Here is a 23,998-nt window from a genome sequence, read left to right on the forward strand (position 1 = left end):
AAAAAATAAACAATATAAAGTCTTTAAAAATAATTAATTCATAAATATCAATAAAGAATGACTTACCTCGCACCAGTAGTCCCATTTTGGGTTCACATTATTCTCAATAATTTGCGTTTTGAATTCTTGGGCGCCCACATTGATCACTGCATAGGGATCTGACTTGCCCTTGCCCAAAACACCGATATCCTTCTTCATCAGATCCTTAGCCTCAATGACATGAATGCGTAGAATGCCCTACAAACCAACAAAAAGAAAAACAAAACATCCACATTTTCCCAATGCACCACGTCCTCGTTACGTACCTCCGGTTCTGGCATCTTCAAGCTAATCGCTGGCACTTCATTGCTCAAAGTTATTGGCAACTTATTTGGCAAGACCATGACTGCACCGATTTGTTCCACAATAATGCGGCGCAACAAATCACTCAAGCCGGGCATATCCATAAAATCGATAACACCCACTAAATTAAAATCGATATTCGGATTGTTGAGGAAAAAAATCTGTAGGCCACCCACAAGTGGCATGGAACGTATGAGTGGCTTCATCACTACGCGCACCCAGCCATGTATTTGGAAGTCCTTGATGCCGCCCTTCATGCTACCCAAATAGAAATTGATATCGCAATCACTCGCATAGAATAAATCTAAATCCATGATGATCTCGTTGCGATCAACATTCTTATCGTAGATCTTGACACCGCCTATACGTGGTGGTATCGTGCCCAGAATGATGCGATCGAAACGGAAGCCATTCATTTTGTAATTAGCGAGTGCGAGCGCCACGTTCGGTTCGATAGTCTCTTTGACGAGAGTGCGTGCGAAATGGTTAGCATTGGGCCACACTTGCTTGAGAATCTGAGCGAAAGGGAAGTAAAGAAAAGTTTTGTGCCGGTCTGCTTTTTAGGTAGAATTAAATAAATACCTTATTGACCCATTCGCAGCGTTCCACATCAGGAAAGTAAACCTGTGAAGGAATAGAAAAATAGGAAAAAATATGAGAGAAACTGATCATTAGTTTAGGAAGAGAACCAAAATAAAAAATAACGTGGAAGACTGATTTTCACAGCAGAATCTACAGGCCATAAAGCGTTATGAGTCCGCTATCGCTTACCAGTATTTTCTTAAAATTCTACAACTGTACTCACCCACGCTGGCAGCTCATCGATGCGCGCCAGTATCACATCCTTCTCAGAGGCCATGGCCGAAGCTTTGGCAATACTGCGTTTATGCTCGGTAGTTTTGCGTAGTTCATCGCGCGCCACTGACAATATTACCGGTGCGATCAGCCACGCGACACTCCAGCCCATATAGCCAACCAAATAAATGGAGCCCACAATGGCAACCTTCTTGAAAACCGTATAGATGATAGAAAAGATGCTATCACTGCTGGCAGATGTCGTGGCGACGGCCTTTTCGCCATTTACTTCCTTGCTAGCTGCAGCCATTTCACTGTCATCGACGGGTGTTGGCGGGCGTGCGGTCAATTCGGCGAGCGGTGGGCGGGGTATGCTCGTATTGGGGTCGTATACCTCGTTTGCCGTGGACGACGCAGGTTCTGGCTGGGCAGTGGTGGTGGTGGAGCTGACCTCCTGGGTTTCGGGGATATCTTCGATGGTGCTAAAAAGAAGAACGCACATGRGTTTGGTATGGTGTGGAGAGTACACTCTTGAATGGTTYATTAATACATTTATTTATTAGAAGTCAACAAGCTAGCGTGGTGCTTTAGTGATTTTTTATTTGGAGTAAAAGGCAAAGCTTACACATAAGCTGACGTCTTGTGCACGCAATCTACTGTGACGTGTCTTAGGCTGTCGGCAGCTGTTCAAGATTGAATTGAAACGCTCAAAACGTTTATTACGCTCTCAAAGAGTCACGCAATTTCGATTAGAGACGCCGCCAACAACAAATTGTGAAATAAATACGCTTGTGCCTAATCAACCGACAGACTGTGTGACTGTGTGACTGTTGGCGTGCTTTGCCGCCGGCTGCCGCAGTCTACGGAATCTGTGTGGCGCTACTTAGAAGTCTCTAGCTATACTTCGTAGCAAATATATTTATTTATAACCACAAACATATAAATATTTATATACATAATGAGTACATAAGCATTAATAAAAGGCAAAAGCGTTAGACGAATTCATCAGTGACGAAGCTTTCAAGAAAATCTCTCGCTAAATAATAATAAATATGAACATTTAGCGGAAAAAGCAACAACAATTGTTTAACAAATCGTATATATAAGATAAATGAAAGGGAAAAAGAAAAGAGTTGAGATAAATTAGCACAACAACCGAGAAAAATTCGTGATAATCGTGTGGCACAYATATATAAAAATGTATGTATGTACGTATGTGTATACGGACAACTGTGTAAATATGGATCACGATGAAGTCATCTCCCAGTGCCTAACACAATAAAACTGACTTTGGCATACTTCGCAACATATTGTGATAATACTCGCTCAACAAAGAAATAAATAAAAACAGAACCGATAAGAAATTCCTTTYGTAGCCACTGCTTTGACCTTGAAATACTTACTTCATGTAAATAAAAAATGTTGGAAAGCCGGCAATAAAGTAGAATAAATATTCCTTAATAACAGGTCAATTGAAAAGTCCCGGTCCCATAGTTGACGCTGCTAGAGTTGATAACTGTCGGATAATTAGTTTGTGGATTTCGAATTCATTTAAAGTGCGGCAACTCTTGTTATGGTGAAAAAAATGGATGTRTAGGATTTTYGGGTGTTGATAAAATATTRYTTTTTGGAGGRACTAAAAATACATTTGAAGCAAAAACTTGTTTTGGTAAAGAGAGTCCGGTTTTCCGGTTTGGATGACCGTGAAGTTGTTCGAGATAGCAGGCACTCTAAAGATCTATCAACTGATTGTGTATATCATATCGTTCACGAATCCGAGCTCACTTTTGAGCAAAAACAAAAARAAGAGTTGATAATTCGGAGCAGAGTTTGGAGATGTTCAAGCGTAATAAAACCAAGCTTTTGCGTCRATATTTAACCGTCATATCACTTGAAATTCAATCGATACAGTATTAAATACAATTAAATCCATCAGAACGAAATGTTGGCAAAATAGAATGTGCTAAGTGTGCAAGGAGGYATTAATTAGGCTCTCTGTGGTTAACTGGGTAAATTATCTGAGTACTCAATCATATAGAAAATAAAGAAATGAAAAGGCAGATGAGTTTGCTCGCTCGGAGGTAGCCATGAATATAATTCCTCCAAGCTTCCCTAGACTATTTAGTTTCATCAAGGTTTTGGAACACTARCAACACAGGGCATACCATAAAGGTAGCTTGGGACTGACCAAAAATGAATCTTAGTAACATTGTATTTTTCATCACATAGCACCGACCCTTAGATCCCACCTTCAGAAAAATGGCAAAGTTGATTCGGCRGAATGCAGAGCAGGCGTGGAGCATGATGACACGTTCCAATGATGTCTTCTAATCTTTCCGAAGGCCCAGCCTTCAGCTAGCTGAGACGTAAAATCTGCCTTGGCTCATAATGCTGTAACTTAGGAGACATTGAGTAGCTGGGTTGGACAAAGTCAGGGTTTTTACCAAATCCACTGTGATACAACGTGAACTTATTTAGTTTCTAACCGATGCAGCATAAAATATTCCCAAGTGGTCAAATACCTGTATATGTATGTAAAGATTGCCATGGCATATCTCGTAACCACAACAAACATCGAACGATGTTTTTCCATGTATCGAAAAAAATCGTAATYCACAGGCATGGAATGAGACCGGAGATTATTAGTCAGCTTATATTGCGGAGGACTTTCTGTTTTGAACTCGAAAAACTATTCCATATCACTTAGAAGCAAGTGAAGAGGTAATCACTGAAGCAAAAGAAAAGAACTGTAGAAAACGAAGGGTTGACAGAAGTGGATAAAAGAACGTCGTTTCATATAAATCAGTTAGTTTTGAATATATAGTATATATATTTATTTAATTATAAGCTTTTCAAATTGCTTTTTAAGTTGTTTTGTCAATTAAGCTGTTTATTTGGCAAAAGAAGTGGGTTTCAGTTAGTTTAACTGGTAATACTTCATTCCCATTGTYTCTAATTAAAGAAGTGAAGCTCGAAATTCAATTAGATCTACAGCAGACAATTTGAGAAAAAAGCAAAATCAAAGTAATAATTGTACTTTTGCTGTTTGCYTTACTTTCAAATAAAACGATTTGCCGCAATAATTTATGAAGAAAGCCAGTGAAACAGTGAAGGATAACACAAACTGTAACAATTGGAGTAAAATGGTAATGACAGCCAWCTTTTTTTTATTTGCCTCAAAGTGGCGGTTATAAAAAACCGTAAAAAATGTTTACGTTTTTTATTTGGCCAAAGCAACAACAAAATGCTGTAAGCCCGCCGGCTATAGGCACGCACACACTGGCACAAGTGCAGATGGCGATAACTTCTAATGGGTATGGGTATATATATATATATATTTATATTCATATACTTTCATAAATATGTGTATGTACGTTTGTAGTCACATCATCTATAGTATTCATGTGTGGCTAAAATATGTGGGTTTTTGTGAGTTTTCGTGCTTCAACGAATGAATAAATGTCGGTATGCAGCCACATATGTTATATAATTTTATATATATATTAGGGTGATTCAAAAAAAAAAAAATGTTTTTTTTTCGTTTTTTACTCTGACTATGAGATTCATTATTCATAATGATTTTATTGCATTGAGTTATCAAATTCATAAGAAATAAACAAATTTCCCAAAAATAATCAAATTTTAACTGTTAATACCTTTTAAACGGTTGGGTTTACGAAAAAATCGACAGACCTTTTTATTAGAGCAGTCAATTTTCTGCAAAATCTATGGAACAAGATATTTTTTCAAGCAGTTGGAAGCGAGTTAAAACGTTTTCTATATGATAATAAGAAAAAATAGAAAATTGTAAATAGGGAGACCTTCCCGTTATAATTAAGAACTCATTCTTGGAGCAGCTTCATTAGAGGTGTCTAGGAACCCATTTTTCAGAGTATCAAACGAAAAAAAAATTTTTTTTTTATGAATCACCCTAATATGTGTATGTGTATATACATATATATGTGTGAGTAGAAACTGAAAAAAATCATGCACTCGCATACAACGAGAAGTCACGCTATATTCCTACAAAGCATTTAACTCTAATATGTACTTTATTTATGTACGTATATATGTATGTATGTATGTAGTTATATATATAATTATTTATAAAAGCAATATACTGACTCTACTTAGAAAAATGTACGTAGGTATGTTTGTATATATTGGTTGGAATATTCACTGAATTACTCGTGTTGATGAAGGCAGCTGGAATGAAGCTTAGAATGCTGGTCTCGCTGACTCAGTTTTGTGGCTTTTTACGAGTACACCCTTAACAAATGCKAGAAGCTTAACTCATTAATCATGGAAATATTCAGGGCACAAAAAAAGATATAAAAATAAACAAAAAAAAAAATAAAATAAAAAAAATCGTTTGCACATCCAGTGTAATTATCGCTGGAGCCATTCAACCATACTACACATATGTTGTTTGCATTGCAAAAATATGCGGAGGAAATTTTTTTAAAAGAGTAATTAAAATTTCGACTTGAGTTAGAGAGAGTTATTTTGAAAAAATTTAGCCGARAGTATAACGAAAAATTAGAGAGCGATATTTATGGAGGTAATGCTTATCTAAATGCGATTATAACTTCACCTAAAAAAGCTGTGACAGTTATTTTTGAAACTCGTTCAAACGACCTACAAGTGAAATATGTATCGGACAGCAWACTAACTCAAACTTCTGGAGAAGAAGTTAGGTTAGATTTGATGGCTAATCCCCTGGACTGCGTATATATAGTCTTTTGTGAAATCATAGAAAAGAAAAACTCATGTGTTCGGTTTTATAGTTAAGCAAACCCCTTAGTAACCTCTCAAACGCGGGATAGTCAAGAAGKAAGTGTTGAGTTGTTTTCATCTTATTTCATACAGCTTCTGTAAACGGCGCGCCGCGGCGTCTGGTAAGATTGCCAACCTTACAGCCTGRACGCCAATAGGGTAATGGCCTGTTAAAAGCCCCACACCTAGGGAGAGGCTAGCCTTACTGAGGGCAAAGAGATCAATAGATCTCCTGCTATCAATCTTCCGAGCTTCCGCAAAGCCCAGCTATCTAGTAATAGAACACAAGAGGATATGGGAGCACCGATCCGCTCCTATTCTACCGATAGCTGTTCTAGGGTGCCTTTTCTTGCTAACTTAACTGTCTTCTACATTTCCGCTGTGGCCTTGCACCCATACTAGTCTTATCACAAAGACACTCGATGCTATTAAGAGCGAGGTTAGGCACTCTTCGACCAACCCTGAATGAGTTCAAGGTTACTATCGCCGCTATTCTATCTACATAAGTAAACAGTCACTTCTCTATAGGAAGCTACACTCCGGAGCAGCAGATCTACTGCTACCTTATGGCTGCAACCTCTGCTTGGAAGACACTACAATAGTCAGGAAGTACGAAAATGAAGTTGATAGAGAGCTCTTGACAGTAAAGCTCTGCACCAACCTTCCCCCAAGCTTTGTTCCATCCCTAAAGAAGCACACTGCCTCTCTCATACAACGGTTTCTTCCCATTCATAACGCGCTCCTCGGTATGTGTACAGAGAAGCAGCCGCCAGAATTCGGTTTGGCGATTCCATGATCTAAGTGATCCGATCTGAAGTTAAAGTGTGTGAGGATATCTGAGTGTTCAGATACGCCTTCTTTTAAGRACCCAGATTTTCTGAGGCATACACTTTCCGGCGATTTCTACGGACACTATGTTTTAAATGCCGTTAAGTGCCATTATTGGAGTCGATCTTAGTGCATCACACATGCTGATGAGCGCAACCCTTTGACCATTCTCGAGTTTCTTTGCAAGTGTGGTCTTTTCTAGAGCCCTCCATCACATAAATACTTCATAGAACATAATGGACCTGACTATGGTGTCCTAGAGCCAGGGAGGCCACTTTCGGTGAGAGACTCCAACTCYTGCCAATGGCTCCTCTACAACAGTATAGAGTAATCGATGCCTTTTTTTTGCTCTTTCTTCGATAATCGGCTTACATGTAAGCTTCCTATGCATAAAAAGGCCGCATGGACTCATGTCTGCAACTATTTGTCTCGACTGGAGACGAAATCGCTTAGCCGTATTTGTACTTGCACAATATTGAGTAGAAACAGAGCTAACGTAGAACGGAGGCAGGTTGACGTATTTCAAGATAAATAGCTTAAATATTTTCGAATATTCTCTTTCGAATATTGATACTAGGCATAACTGAAATTTTTGACCCCAAAAAATTCGCTTTTGAAAATTTTGCATTATCTTTTCATTTCAAAAATATGTGTGTTTGCATGTCAATGCAAAAATAAATATTTGCAAGTGTCACAAAAGGAAGATAAAGGTGACATATGAGCAAAGAACCAAAGACTTCAGCAAACAATTCGGCWAAGGAAACTTAAACAGACGCGTTTAAATTGAATTGCTGCATGAGTAATATWAAWCAAAAAATAAATAAATAAACAAATTATTATTCCAATAGCGACATATTTGCGTACATACGAACATGTTCTAAGTAGAGRCAAAGAACCTTCAAGCACACGAACATATACATGCTTTGATACTGACACATATTTCCTTTAAAGGTGACTCAACAAGTRGCTGCTTTCCAACAGCAACACAACAACAGCAAAGACTGCTTTTGCTACATGCACAMAAATATTCATGTAAACACATACACACATTCATGAATACGTACGAATTTATGTTTTTGCACCTGTTGCTTCTTTGGCAACATAAATMTTTGAAGCAAAAGCAATAGCCTCAAGCAAAAACAAATTGGATTTCATGCGGCAATTTCTAATGTGAATATGTGCCGTGTTGTTGGAAACTTAAAGCATTGTTTGCGCAAGCAATTCTGTTTACATATTATAAGAAGTTTAAATGTACTTACTACTGCGAGCAAAAAATAGTAAGACTAATTTAAAAATTCTTAATTTATTCTTCAAAATCTACATACATATGTAATCTCTCTTGACCTCAATACACTTGTGCCGACGTGTTTTTTTCCAATCCTCGAGGCAGTTGTTAAAGTCAACAGGCAGTTGTAAAGAAAACGGTTTCACCGGAGCGGTCGTTGGAGTATGCCGAATAGCCAGAAGTCACAGTGGTTGCGACACGATATTGGTGGGAAATTTGGTAAAAACCTCATGAAGAATCAAAGCAGTATACTACGGTGCATTATCGTGTTGCAAAACCAAGAGTTGTAGCCCCATAATTCCGACGTCTTTTTAAGAATAGCTGCGCACAAGCGACAAATGCCAATAGTACTCCCTGTTGACAGATTGGTCAGTCGGAATGAATTCGGAGGTCACCTTGATAATCGAAGAAAGTTGACAAACAAACCTTGATTTTTGACTTACTTTCACGTGGTTTCAGCTTCGGCTCACCTTTGCCACGATATTCGGTGGGTTTATCGTCTATTTCCGAGTCGTAAGCATATAAATCCAAAACTCAACGCCAATACGTTAACGTTACTGTTAACGCGACTGTTTTTCGAAAAATTGAATGATTTTTGAACCAACTGTGCTTTCACTTTTCTTAGACTCAAGTAACAGAGGAGATCTAGTGACTGATGCCCGGAATATACTAAAATTATGGAGCACTTCTTCAGCTCCAGAAAGCAAAACGCCAGAAGGCGAACCCCCAATCGATAACATTGAAGCGGACGCAAAATTACCCAACCATCAAGAAGTTCCAAAGCAATTAGCTGAAGAGCAATAAAGTGAAAGAACGAAAGCATGCACGACGATTGGAATTTAAGTGCGCTTTGCCCAATCCACAAAAAAGGAGAACCCACAATCTGCCCCAACTGCTTTGGGATAAGGCCTCATCACATATAAGGTTTTATGGAGCATATTCTGTGAAAGATTAAAGCTCGCCGTTAACAAACTGATTGGATCATATCAGTGTGGCTTTAGGCCCGGAACATCAGCAACTGGCCAAATATTCACCATACGCCAAATCTTGGAAAAGAGCAGTGAAAACAAGATCGACTTCAAAGCTGCTTTCGACAGCACGAAAAGGAGCTGCCTTTATGCCGCGATGTCTGAATTTGGTATCCCTGCAAAACTTATACGGCTGTGTAAGCTGACGTTGAGCAGCACCAAAAGCTCCGTGAGGATCGGAAAGAAGTTCTCCGAGCCCTTCGATACCAAATGAGATTTCAGACAAGGCGACTTTTTCAATCTGCTCTTGGAGAAAATAATTAGTGTTGCAGAACTAAATAAATCAATTTTTATAAGAGTCTGGCTGGCGTACGCTGATAATATTGATATCATTGGCCTTAACAACCGCGCCATTAGTTCTGCTTTCTGCAGACTGCATGAGGAAGTGAAGGAAATATGTTTGGTAGTGAACGAGGGCAAGATGAAATATCTCCTGTTATGACATAAACAGTCGTCGCATTCATGACTTGGCTCCCACGACACTGTTGACAGCCATAACTTTGAAGTCAGAAGAACTCTTGCCAATAGGTGCTACTTCGAACTGAGTAGGCAATTGAGAAGTAAATTCCTCTCTCGACGAATAAAAACTAAACTCTATAAGTCACTCATTAATCTCGTCCTGCTTTATGGTGTAGAGACATGGACGATGACAACACCTGATGAATCGACGTTACGAGTCTTGGCTAGATCATGTCGTCCGTATGGATGAAAACGCTCCAGCTCTGAAAGTTTTGCAAGCAGTACCCGGCAGCGAAAGCAGAGGAAGAGGACGACCTCCACTCCATTGGAGAGTTCAGGAGGAAAAGGACCTGGCTACACTTGGTATCTCGAATTTGTGCCGAATTTCGAAAAGAAGAATCTAAATCTATTGTTCTTTTTCTGTAATTTTAAATGTTATAAGGTTCTGACACGAAAAACTATTGCCTCCTAGTAAAAAGCAAAAACACAGATCTGAGCATATCCTTAAGCTATATTTGAACGTTATTTGGTACTTCCGAGCATTAGATTCTCTGCTAAAAAACAATAATACGGATAAACAAAAATAATAAATAGAAAATACTAAAAATAAATTTAGCGACAAGTTAACATGAAAAACGTACTAAGTACAAGTTAGAAAAGTAAATTGTATTAAATTTTTAAGGACATCAACGCAATTGCAAAAGAAAAGTGCAAAAGTTGCATACGAAAAATAAGTCTCATAAATAAATAAACTGTGCAAATAAAAGCTAGAATGTTGCCGAAAATGTGAAATAAATTAAAAATTGATTGCAACACAATTTACAATAAAAAAGCTCAAACTTTCTTAACTGTACTTAGTTAGTTTTTACTGTGAACGCATCAATGCATYAATATTACCGTTACCAGCTGAGTTRGTTAGTTAAAYAACAACAACAACTAAAACAATATTTGCCAAAGTGCCATAAAATTGGGCGTGTCACGGGGGCAGGCATCAAACCATGAACATACACATCGTCCGAGCAGCCGCGGCAGCACGACATTAACGAAATTTTCGCGTGGCGGCGATCACGCATCGCCAAACAGTCGCAGACGCGAATACAGTCGTTGCCAAAAATGTAACTGTGTACTAGGGAATTTTGGTTGAGTCGTTGCTTTGTTGTCTTATTGAAATAGTTCGGTTAGCTTTGTAAAGCCGGCGACGATGCACGATTGCTACGAGTATTTGGGAGGCATCAGTTGAGGCAATTTCCGGGATTTAAAAGTTCGTCGTTATGGAGTTTAGTGAAGTTAACGTTGTCGTTTTTTTGTTGTTGCTGCTGTTGTTTTTGTTGTTGTTGTTTTCGTTGATATTGACCCAAATTTCAAAGCTCACCTCATTTTCGTCGCGTTTATCGTTGCTGAGCAGCCTAGTGATTGCTATGTCCTATGCAGTGTTGTTTTGCTTGTTTTTGCTGTTGTTGTTCTTTGTAATGTTGTTTATGTTGCACGAAAGTTTTGTGTTGTTGTGTWAATATGTGTATCAATTATAAGTGACGTGTTTACACTTGATGTTATYGTTATTGTTTTCAGCGAATATTTATTGGTTTTTGTATTTGTGTTGTTTGCTGAGTTTTAGATAACTGTAAATTGCACGCAATCAAAACCATTTAATTACAGCACGTTGATGAAGCATATGTCGGTGGCCGGCAAAGTGGCAATACGAAAGTGGCAATAAATATGCTGTTAATTACACATACACACACACGCACAAGCGCCGACATAAAAGCAGCGCTTTACCGTTATGTATCATGTCGTTCAGGCGTTGAAAACACAAATTAATCCCTGCCGTTGAACCAACAAGTGGTTGTTGTTGCTACTTTTGCACACCTACACACAAGCRCACACACATATACACATGCATGTATGTATGTCTGTGAGCGTTGACACGCTTTTGCTGCGTTTGTTTACATTTTCACGGACATTTGCATTCGTGTATGTGTTCGGCTGCCGTTGATTTGTGTTTGCGTGTGTGTATGAGCCCCATTCTGCTGGCCACTTAATTGGGTCATAATGAAATTAAACAGACGCCTTTCTCGACGATCAACATATGGTAACAGATTACTTCGAATTTTTGGTTTTTGCAACTTTTGAAATTTATTAGAMAAATCACTCGAATATGACGAAGTTTTCGAAAATGAAATATTTGAAGAATTCTATGATATTATGTTGGATTTTTATAAGATTTTCAATATGCCTAAATAAAAAAAAACATATACAAAGTGTTTTACTTGATTTTGTTCGGTCAATTTGTATGGCAGCTATATGCTATAKTGAATCGATTTGAATAATTTCTTCGTAGATGATACCACTGCTATAGATAAAAAGCCATACCAAATTTTGTGAAGAAATCTCGTCAAATGAAAAAGTTTTCTATACAAGCACCAGATACCGATTGTTCAGTTTGTATGGCAGCTATAGGCTATAGTGATCGGAAACAATTACTTCGAAGATTAAAATGTTGTCCTGGTGTAAAGTGTTGTCTATGCTTAATTTCGYGAAGATATCGTGCTGAATAAAAAAGTCTCTATAAAAGAACTTCTTCTTGAGAGCTCAGTTTGTATGGTAGCTACATACATAAATGCTATTTTGGTCCTATCTGAACAATTTCTTCGAAGATTATGCTGTTATACAAATGCTATGACAAATTTCATGAAGATATTTCATCAAATAAAATATTTTCATACAAATGCTTGGTTTTGTGCGGTCAGTTTGTATGGTAGCTATATGCTATAGTTGTCTAATATCGGCGGTTCCGATAAATAAGCAGCTTGTTGGGAAAGAAATGACGTGTGCAGAATTTTAGATCAATATCTCGAGAACTGTGGGACTCGTTCGGGTATATAGTACAAGCTAAATCGACACAACCCTTAGTTCAGACACAGTTCTCAACACAGAGAAATTCAGCACTTTTTTTCAACACAACCTTTAGTTCGGAACTCTTTCATACCGAAGTAAACTAACTCCTAAAGTGTACTGAAGAATATGATCTCTTCAAAACTCTAATAAAATTTTGTTAAAAATGCAATAAAAATTATCTCTCTGTACAATTTTGAAGAAACTACAAAATAAAATCGTTAAGGATTGTGGGCGAATGTTCAGCAACGTTGAGGGCATATACATATGTATAGTAAACTCACGCTGAGTGGTCAGCAGAGGCAACATGAAAAAATACAGAACAATGAATGTTATTGCCATTAAACGAGGTAGTATTTAACCTTACAAATATAATATATTGAAACGWTTTTCTGTTTTGTATTTCTGTAGTGATATCAACCAAGTTTCGTTTGTTGAAATTACGTTGAAAMGCGAAAGGAAGAAAAATGTCTCGCTGGTAAGCAAAAGTCTTCAAAAGCTGTGAACACGTGACTATAGAGGAAGGGAAATAGGTAATGAGCTTTGCATGGACTAAGGCTTCAAMGGAAGAAAAAGGAGAAAAAATAAAGGATTACAAGGAAAGGTAAAAATTTACAGTGTTTCGAAGAACATTTAGTTCTAATACGGTTCTAGCTTGAAAAAAATGTGAATGTTAAGAGAAAGGTTGTTTGGACAGCCTGAGTTTAACAGTTGAACAAATTTTTTATTACACAGGGTATTTTTATTGAACTAAGGGTTGTGTCGATTTAGCTGTGTCTTTCGGTTCCTTTCTCTGCACTTATATACCCGAACGAGTCCCACAGTCCTCGAGATATTGATCTAAAATTCTTCACACTTCATTTCTTTCCCAAGAAGCTGCTTATTTGTCGGAACCGCCGATATTAGACAACTATAGCATATAGCTACCATACAAACTCAAGTTTCTCTCACAATATCTATTACCGATATAAAATTTGCTCTAGAACAACGGAATGGTCTAAGTAGTTTTTGACGTTCAGATTTAAGATGAGGGTTCTCCCATCTAAGCAATTTTGCGGATACCGGAACAAATATAAGTCCGAAGGTGGCACGATGCCAAAAATATGAAGAATTTTTTTTTTTAAACAAGCCTTACTATATAAGCTGTTCAAAATATATAGCGGTACAGCGTTTGAGTGTGAAATTGGTTCGAAACAATTCAATGTGTTGTCATCAAAGGAAATTACTTAGTGAATGGTTCTTGACTGCCTTTAAATTTGTATARTACCGAAACGTTCAGAAYGTTAGAAAAKACCTTCGRTGATAACTGTTTGTCGTGAGCAACTGTTTCTGATTGGTACAAATTATTCAAAAAGGGTCGAGAACGCGCTGACTAGGAACCATGTCTATTAATTGATGATCAGCACGTCAATAAAATAAAGGWATTGGTGCTTGAGAATCGACGATTAACAGTCAGCGCTAGTAAGATCTCTGGCATCGTTGGAATATCGGAAGGATTAGTGAAGACCATTTTGAGAGATCATTTGCGCTTAAACAAAGTGAAAATTCAATTGGTTCCTAAACAGTCAATTCTTTCGAGAAACAGCGTCGCATTAACGTCTATGGAATACTGCTTACCGACTGCCAGGAAGCGAACAAATGTATTTTTACTGGTGATGAGTCTTGCTATGACACGGAAACGGATGATCAATCGGCCGAATATCACGGCAAAGGTAAGGTAAGGCTATTCCGGAAATTGACTTTAACAATTGTTTCTCAGATTGGAAAACGTTGGCACAAGTGCATTGTTGCTAAGTGAGAATTACTTTGATGGAACGGCATAGAGTTTGAAGAAATATTAAAAGACTTTCAAATTATGAACAAAGTCCTAATTGTTTTTGCTCATAGCAGTATTCCATAGAAATTTGTATCTCCAAACCTAATTAAATTCTTAAAATAAAAATTTGTTCACCAAAAAAAATTATGTAAAATTTTTGTTTGTGTGTTTTAATGATCGAAAATAACTCATTATTTTAATTTTAATTTATGTTTAATTTCGCACACTTTATTGCCTTTCGCATTGCCAAACTTTGCCGCCTCCGCGTTTTATTTTTCAACGCCGCTCTCTGCCAGAAACAAATTCACATTTCGCCTTCAATATTTTTTTGCTTTTCTTTATTATAACAATTGACGTAGCACAGGCGGTTGAATTAAATGGATTTTATTAGTTTTATTACAAAGCAGAAGCGGTTTCGTTGTTCTCAATGTTTGTATATTAAAATTCCGAAAGCGTCCACCGAAACTACCAAAAATAAGACGTGAAAAGAAAAACGTACGAAAAAAAGGAACCGGCTTTGTAAAACAAACAATACGTCAATGTAAATTTATATACTACAKCACTTTTCTTGATTTCTGCTCTTCTGTTAGAGCTTCACTTTTGGTTACCTGCGCGCTCAGAAAGCCGCACAATGCACCAGCGAAGCCGAAAATCCACGGGCCACAACACAAAAACCTTTACGCGATACGTTTTGTTCTATATAAAGAGTTTATATATATGCATGTATATCAGCTGGCAAGTTTGACTTTTAACTTTGGCGCTAAGCAAACAATAAACCAACACAGAAGTACAGCGCAGCCGTCGAGCCTACGAGCGAAGAACAAAGCGCACAACACATCGACCGAGTTGAAACTGAAGAAAACCGAAAGAATGTTGTAGCAAACGCATAAACTTTGTGGCTTTAAGATTTATTTCGCTGAAAAGCACTGAAAGAAAACTTTATGATTTGAGTGAAAGCTTACTGAGCAGCTACAAGCTTTCGTAAGCGTTCGCATTGTTAAGAATGAGTGAGTTTTGAGTGATGTTGTGTGCGCGCTTTATTCTCTTTCTTATATACTTACATAGATATGTACAYAACAAAGGCATTTCTTGCAGCTTCTTTGTTTTGCTTGGCAAATTCGTCGTGCATAGTTGTGTTGCATACATACAGAAATACAACCGTGTATACCGCCAGTTTAAGCTCTTTTATTTCAGCTATTTTTAGCAAAAACTCGCATATGGGCTGGTGCAACCTCTTGGCGCCATTTATAGCTACCGCAAATGGCTTGGAGGCGACACGAATGCAATGGGTCGTAACGCTMGGAGAAAGGCCATTGTCAAGTTGGCATTCGATGTGGGTAAAAAATGTGCCCAACAATTGTTTACCCAGCTCTTCTGTGTACGTTCAAGAGCCACTCGTAGATTCTTCTAATACCTCATTTCAATTGTTTGCGCTTGTTTGACTTCGGTTTGCTACTTTTCTTCTAGCATTTGTTTSGTTTTTTTTTTCTCCAGCTGTTTTGTGCTTATTACAGTTTGGTCAAAAAGTACGATTATGTAGACAAACTACGGTAATGGTCATGCAAGAAGGTAATTACTTGTCTAAATATGTGTATATTTGTATATATGTRTTGCAGCTCGTTTATTGACTTCTACTTGGCCATAATATTCTGAGCCATATAACTTTTATTTGCCCTAATTAAGTGAGTGTTAATGAAAGTTAGAAAATGTCAACAAGCAATGTATAAATGGCAGGTATTGGGTTCAGTTATATTATACATGACATCATAGATTATATTAGGTTAACTAAATATACTGATTTTTCGTAAAGAGATGTCTGTTCGTGGGGATGCTGGAAATTTCCAAGCACGGTCACATATATTCATGACAACTAGAGCTAACCACAAATTTATTGAGCCSGCTAAYATCTTCTTTTTCTTTATTTTATACTAGCGCGCCAGTTCYTGCTTCTCCTCTCTCATCCGAGTCTGTTGTTTCCCTTTAATTGAGGACGTTTTTTACGTGACGGGTTCCAAACCTAGCGCACAACCCTATGCAGGGAATGATTCGCCTTCTCACTTTAGCTCATCTTCAAACGGTTGTTCTTTGGTTACCCAGAGAAAAGCTGAACCGTGTAGTTTTCCACTTCGTCTTTCTCTTTGCCATTTTGACAAGTTGCATTCACCAAAATCATCAACGCGTGAGTACCAATGGGACAGTGTCCAGTTAAGACACATATCGTGGCGGCAAAGTGAATTTTGCTAAGCGCTAGTGGTTTTCTATAATTTTTACGTTCCACTCTGGTTAAGAAGACTTTCACATGTTCACAAGTGCTGGTTGCTGACAAATACCTACTGAGCTTGGGCGAGGAACATAGATTCAGTATTCGAGCACACGAAGACTGAGGAACACATGCTCGTTCTCATTCTAATGTGATTTAGGTAAGGGTGTTCTTTCTTGCGAGGTACGTTATTGTTTCGGCCTCAGACTTGGAAGACTTTGCAAGTTCTGTTATTTATATTGAACCGTGTGACTTAACTCAATGTTTATGAGGTTATGTTGTAAGTACTATGACTAATCTCTTTTATCAATGGACAATTAGAGCTGAAGAMTTCAGAGTGACAGTTATTTCTTCTGTTCGCAATTTGAGATATGAATGAATTTAGAACCTTCTCCATCGGAGCTCTTCAACGGAGTAGATATCTTCATTTTCTTACGATGTGTGACGATCTTCTTTTCACAAGTCATTTTCAAGATTCTTTCTCTTTTCAGCTCTTCGCCGCCGTATTTRAATGGCACGGRCGGCAATACATYSGCCCCCGTCRCCTTGTTGTTCTTCAGTCGTTTAATTGCTATTTGGACTTCTTCATGTTGGGRCAATTGAACGTCCGCTCTATCGTCATCAATTGCGGAATCGTATTTACTATCTTCTGGTGTTATGCCTTTACTGCTACTCAGGAGGCTGGTCTCTTCTCAAGATTGGTCGCTGGGCTTGGGACCAGCCCCAAAGACAAGGAAACAATACCTTATTTAAAATATCATTATTGCTTATGGTATAGTTGTCTTCAATTCGCCAAGCGTTATTCTCAAACTACATCAGATGTTACGAGAAAAATCGCTATATAGTGCATCACTTTAAAGAGGTAATCCGCTACTCTCAGCTCGGTATCTCTTTAGTCGCTTTAATATGTAATTCTTTTGAGAACCACAGCGAGCTGAGAACGGGCGAATCTAAGACAGTTTATGTAAGTTACTAAAAGAGTAAAAAAAAATTGATACGAAAAATTAAAAAATAAAATCAGTAAGGAATAATTAATTTGAGTGCTGTTTGAACCACCAATATCCCATCGAGCTATATTTATATCGAAAGTAATGGCGAGACTGTCGAGTTCACTTTATGTTATATTAATGAACTTTTACTTAACTTAAAGCATTAGTTTTATTAAAAAAATGTTGCCACATTTTAAATAAAATAAATTGCAAATGATTTCACAAAGTAAAAATTTAAAACATTTAGATTTGCCATTGAAGCGATGCGCCTTGAAAGTTTCGCGYTGTGCTGCCCACAATTTTTYGCAGCGTTTACCTTTCACTTCTTTTTGCTCACAGCTCTTTCTGACACTTCACAAGCGCGCGCGTCCGAGTGCACACCCCTTCACCGGTTAAAGCTGTGCTGAGCCTCGTCGAGCGCGAGAAATTAATGCCGTTGGCGTTAGGCAGCTATMCACGGCAACAACAGGAAAACAACAGCAAGCACAAATAAATATGTAAATGTGAAAATTTGTAAGTGTGTAAGGGCAAACAAAAACACACACGCCACAAGCAGCTGTGATACAATGGCGAGCAACTTTGCTGCCCAACAGCCAGTTGGCGCTTTGTAGGAAATGTACAAAGTACCTAACGGATGTATGTTTGTGTAAGCAATGTTGCAGACGGATCAAAGCTGCTTTGCTTTTGCATTTATTTTTGTTGTCTCACATTTTTATGGAATTTCACTGAAAGGCGAAAATCCTTATAAATATTTATTGAGATGAATTTGCATATGTATGCTTGGTTATGGCAAAACATTACACCTTTTTTTKTGTGTGTGTGTGGAATATGTGTCTAATTACAAACTCCAACATTTTTCGCTGGATTGCGAGCGACAAAGGATTTTGTCAGGCAATTTGTTTTCAAATATTTTTAAATTGCTCTGTTACTCTGCTCTGACTTTGTCGGTTGGCAAGCCTCTGGTGTGATTTTATGTCATGATATCGAGATTAAGTTCAAACATTTTTGGAATTTTTTACACTTTGATTAAGTAATTAATTCAGACACGAAACCTCTGAAAACAATTGATGAGATTTACAGAAACTTTTAGCCTTTCCAAAAAGAAAAACGAAAAAAGTGTTCAGACAAATATCTATAAAAGAATAAGTGACTAATATAAATGGCTAAACTTCTATAGAAGGTTTTCAGGGTAATTTCTAAGGTTTCGAAGACATTTTCTTTTTTACAGCATGAGAACTGTAATTGGGCTTGCCACAAAGAGCACTTTCGGTAGTGAGTGCCGAGACTTCRTGGTGGTTTAGAACCTAGATGTATGTATTGGRTAGTCGAAAAAKTCYTTTCGTATTTCTAATCAAAYTTCAACTTAATCTTTTTATATTTGTAATGAACTTTAATGAACCAAATATGTAACATTTTTGTCGACTACTGTTTGCCATTTTTCCGCTAGAGGCATTATTCCAACAGTGTAAAACTTTTCTGGTTTATTGGCGCTAAAAGTACAAGTAATTTTCACAAGCTTCTCTTGAAGYCAACTTTACTCCATTTGGAGYGTTCTGYATTGACCGAAACAAATGCTAGTTCGATGGTGCAAAGCCAAGGCTATATGGTCGMTGCATCAAAACCTCCYAGCCAAGCTCTTCCAGTKTTTGTCGAGTCACYAAAGATRTGTGTGGTCTAGCGTTGTCCTGATGGAAACCAAGCCTTTTCTGTTTAGTAGTACTGGCCATTTTTTCGATTGCTTGCTTCAGTCTCATCAGTTGTTGACAGTAAAATGAAGAATCAATCGTTCGACCAGGCTATAGCAGCTCATAGTAAATGATTCCTTTCTAATCCCACCCAACACTCAGCATAGCCTTTCAAGGCGTCAATCGGGGCTTTGCGACCATTTGTTGAGCTTCACCACACTTGAAACATGATCTTTTTCACACATTATGTCGTATTTGTACCACTTATCGTAACCAATCGCTCAGAAATGTTTCGATTTCATTTCGTTTCAGCAAAGAATCGCAGATATTAATTCGATGCTTTAAGTTTTTCACAGAAAATTCATGTGGTACCCAAACCCGAGCTTCTTTTTGTAAACAGCCTTTGTTAAATGATTTAAAACCGTTTAATAATGAATGTCAAATTCCTTAGCGATGCCATGGCTGCTTATGTGACGGTTCTGGTCAATCTTTTCAATAATTTCATCGACTTTTTCGACGATAGGTGGACCAGACGAAGGTGCATCTTTTAATTTTTCACATCGAAATTTCCAGAAAGGACTTCACAAATTTCATTGGTGACTTGCGTGGCATTCTTCTCTTTTTTATACAACAATTTTTAATTTAGCGAATTTCTTCAATATTTTCATTAATTTTTGAACAGCTGCAAATTCTTTGCAACTTCCCCAAATTAATTTTTTTTTTTTGTTAAAAGAAGCTTAAAATTTCTCTTTTCCAACACATTTTTTCACATTACTCCGAAATTATTGTGAAAAAGTCAAATAATCAAGTTTTTGCGTTCTTTTATTATTTTTTTATTTTACTAAAACAAAGTTCTTTCACGAAATTTGTTGTAAACTTATCGTTTTTGTGCCAAGCACACTGCATTTTTATATTTAAAATGAATGCAGAAACCTTGTTAGAGCACTTGAAATCTTCTAAGCAGTGCCAATCAATAAAAATGCTACTGAAATGTCAAACTCACTGTCACCATATAGTTAAACATAAATGTTTCCATTTTCTATAACATATTAATTTGGAATAAAATTGTCTACTCTGTGCTTCAAATTTTGTTATGGGCGTGCTGTAACTACACTCAATCATAATAAATGAAATATTTGATAACTGAAACACATCCGTTGCTACTCTAAGTGAAGGTGAAATAATTTAGCATAAGCGCACACAAAACCGACACACACTAAGCTGGTTTGCGTGTTGTTGCCGCTGCACTATCAGCCATGGCGTATGAGCAACTCATAAAATATGTAATCAAATTAATGTTGCTCATACGCGGTGGCAGGCAAACACTACAACAGCAAACGGCTTACACTGTTAAGCCACTAGGCGTACTAAATGCACACGCAGAAGCATAAGTACATGTATACAAAACACATATGTATACATATATACACACACAGGCATATAAAAATAGCTGATATTGGCAGCACACTTTCATGCGGTGAAGACAAAATCCAATTTCATATTTGCCTGCCAACATTTGGCCCGTTGATGAACCACAATCACACAATGAGCAAAAATAAATTTTTATCTGTCAATCTATCGATAACACGCAATTTGGTGGTGCTTTAATATTAACCATATTTTATTGGTGTAAGGTCAGTGTTGCAAGGAATAAAATATTTATTTTTGTTACAGTATTAATATTGTCATTGTTTGCTAGTAAGAGCAGTTGTTGCTTTTTGCTTTTACCGTATTGTTTGATTAATTGCAAAATTTATGTCTGTATTAAATTATATTATTATTATATAAATTTTTTATCAAAATTTTAGTACCTTTCACAAATGTTTTATATTATTTACCTTAAGGGGTTATATCAATTAGAATTTTCAAAAGATTGATTTTTTACTTTATTTTCTTAATTTACGTACATATATTTAAGAATGCACACAGAAAATTTCATATTGTTCCGGTGAAAATTTTCGAGAAGAGGATTCAGTTCAGAGATAYAGTGGTTACCGCAAACCGACTTTTTTGAGAGGAGCTCCCGTAGATCAGATTTCCAAATAAATATTTTTTACTAATACCATAGTAAGTCTTAAAATGCAAATTTTTATATCAATAAATTTAAGAGTTTCTTAGAAAAAAATTAGGCAAATTTACTTATTTCCGCCCTTCTAACTGTAAAATATCTATAAGAAAACAACGTCTGAGTTCAAAGTATGGATTTGAATTATACTACTRATGGCAGGAAAAGAGCTAGCAATTCAATTCCGAATTATACCTTCTCAAAGGAAAGTAGATCATTGTAACTAATTACAATTGAGCATGACTCCTTTATTAAGACTGTGCAAAAAGAGGTCTAAAACATACTAGCTTTTCATATGGTCTCTTCATATAGCAAATGTTGATGCAAACTTTAGTTGCTTATATTTTGAAACTTATTTCGGGTCATTTCACATGTTACAAAAGTAGATCGATAAGGACAACGAACGGTGCCATATTTTTTCCTGCTGTTTTGACATTTCTCTKCAGTAGAATTTACAATTACATCATGGAAAGAYATAYGATTCAACRAACGAGTCGAAATTCGGAGTCAGTGCGTCGTTATGGTCGTCTTTATCGATCTGTCAAATCAAAMATTTAGSGTCTAGTGAAARAAATWTAATTTACAAGCACAGCACATAATGTTCCCATGCCGGTGAGATAAAGCAGTGCCCGTGGTGTCGAAAATATTTCTGCCCCCCAGCGCATCAATTGAGGAAGACCCAAATCAGTCTTTCGCACGTTGAGCAACTCTGTGACGTCGTCGTGACGAATTTTGCGAAAAGATCTTAGTCTACATCCTAACAAGATAAAATTTACGCAAGAACTGAAGCCGCTTGAATACCAGGATCGTCGTATGTATATTCATGAATCGGGTTGAGTAACAACTTGAAAATGATCCGGATTTTCACTGAAAAATCGTCTTCAGCGATGAGGCTAATGGCTTCGTCAATAAGCAAAATATGYRTTWWTKRWYMRGSMRSMAWYCMMMMSKWMYYCSWKRRKYMMCMWTKSMWYCCSGAAAAAWTWMSGKTTKGSSSSGKTTWWWRGSCSGMSGSSKYMWTKRRSCSKWMCYCYTKSSKKRWKRWYMARRMYKSCMMSKKWMYKKKRAMSGTAATCGCTACCRCTCAAGGATAACTGAATATTTTTGRCCYGATTTGGGTGATATGAACTTGGAYAATATGTGGTTCCAACAAGRYGGCGCCACAAGCCATACAACAAATGTCACAATCGATYTATTGAAAASYAAGTTTGGTCTGAATGTGYTATCTTAAGAAATGGCACAGTCAATTGGTCACCTAGGTCGAGCGATTTGACACCGTTGGACTATTTCCTGTGGCGCAACGTCAAGTCCATTGTCTATACCAATAAGCCAGCGACGATTGATGAACTTCGTACKACCATCGAACGTGAAATTGCAGCAGTATCGGCTGATTTATTTTTGCAAACCTTCAAAAATGGGATTCAGCGTCTGGACTTCTGCAAGCTTGCCCGTGGTGGTCATGTACAAGAAATCGAGTTTCATACATAATGACATGAAATGTACTTTTACAGGAATAAAGAATTTCAATAATATCCAAACAGTTTTTGTTTTATTTAAAAAAAAAAACAAAAAACTTTTGTAGGGTTTTTATTGAAAACCAAACCCCGTTTCAGTTTTGGAAAAGCATATATTCTTCTCTGACATTTTTAAACATTTTCAGACTCATTTTTAATATAAATATTTCATTTTATTTCATAGAACAGTATTTTTGCACAAAATAACCTCTTATCCGAAAGCAATTTCAACCCCTCTATATATTTCATCTAAGCCGTATTTTTTTTATATGTATTGTTGCAAAGTGTTGTAAGACGAAAAAGATATAATAGGAGACAGCAAAAATCTCGCGCACGAACGATCATTTGTGCGGATATTTATTGCATGAGCAATTCATTTAACCACACTCGTCTTTTTACAGCCTGCGGCTGGGCACCTGACCTTAGGCAACGACAATGGCATAGCAAGCGGCCATTTAGAAGTGACAAATCATAAAATTACCTCTTTTATTGGAATAATATTGAGATGGAAATCACTTTTTATTGCAGTCTTCGGCAATATATTTCGTTCGTGGCAAATCCGAGCTGTTCTTCTACCATAGCTGTGCGGTGAATTTGGACAAAAAGACTAGGCGTATAAAAAATAAAAATAGAAAACAATAGCAAAAACTTSGAAAATGTCATATGCCAAAAGAATTTCCAACTGCTTATCAGCCGTTTTTGCTGCCAGCGACACTTTAGTTCGCTTTTGTRCTTGCTAGGTGCTAGTGGTGTCATGACTAGTTAGTTGTCAACTTTTTGGCATGCAAGCAACCGCGGAATTTATCCACGCTGATGTCCTTGTCACTGCCGGTTATTCGCTATTTTCATATTCTCCACGCGATATTCGAATGTCCAATGAAGTGAGTTATGAAGTAGCTTGGGGGGTTGCCACACTCCCAGGAGCATTGATGYGCTGAGCGAAATGCTAATAGTTATTGCTGTTGTTGTTGGTCTTCAAATAGCTTTTCGCTGTTAACTTTGTCCATGAGCACCTGCTACAAATATTAATTGCGACTCACTCTCACACTTGTACCAAGGACATTGTGTGCTGCACAGACTCATCAAGCACACAGTCGCGTAAACTACCATTCTACATATTTCCTCTACACACACATTCACATATGTATATTAAGGCATAGTGTTTTCGCGGACTGTTTTTAAGCGCGACGAGGGTGTTCTACATTGACTTTTGCTATTTATTGACGCTCTGAAAATCTTAGAGATGTTATCTGCAGTAATGATG

The 23,998-nt window shown here is 37.3% G+C and overlaps 1 protein-coding gene across 7 annotated transcripts in view; it reads right to left on the reverse strand.

Moving 5' to 3' along the window:
• LOC108968653 (extended synaptotagmin-2) overlaps nt 1-15,057 on the reverse strand; it is a 27,266-nt gene extending 12,209 nt beyond the window's left edge. For 2 of the 7 annotated variants that reach the window (XM_018932793.1, XM_018932794.1), the window contains exons 1-5: nt 10,522-10,878; nt 1,148-1,619; nt 925-966; nt 306-857; nt 67-237 (exon numbers count right to left, since the gene is read on the reverse strand). In XM_018932793.1, the coding sequence (XP_018788338.1) occupies nt 67-237; nt 306-857; nt 925-966; nt 1,148-1,619; nt 10,522-10,586 (1,302 nt within the window). In that variant the 5' untranslated portion in view covers nt 10,587-10,878. The other 5 variants (XM_018932795.1, XM_018932796.1, XM_018932799.1 and 2 more) reach the window with 5 other exon arrangements.
• Nucleotides 15,058-23,998: the final 8,941 nt, after the last annotated feature.

Source organism: Bactrocera latifrons, unplaced genomic scaffold, assembly GCF_001853355.1.
Source record: "Bactrocera latifrons isolate USDA-ARS-PBARC rearing strain unplaced genomic scaffold, ASM185335v1 scaffold_223, whole genome shotgun sequence".
NCBI classification, from domain to species: domain Eukaryota; kingdom Metazoa; phylum Arthropoda; class Insecta; order Diptera; family Tephritidae; genus Bactrocera; species Bactrocera latifrons.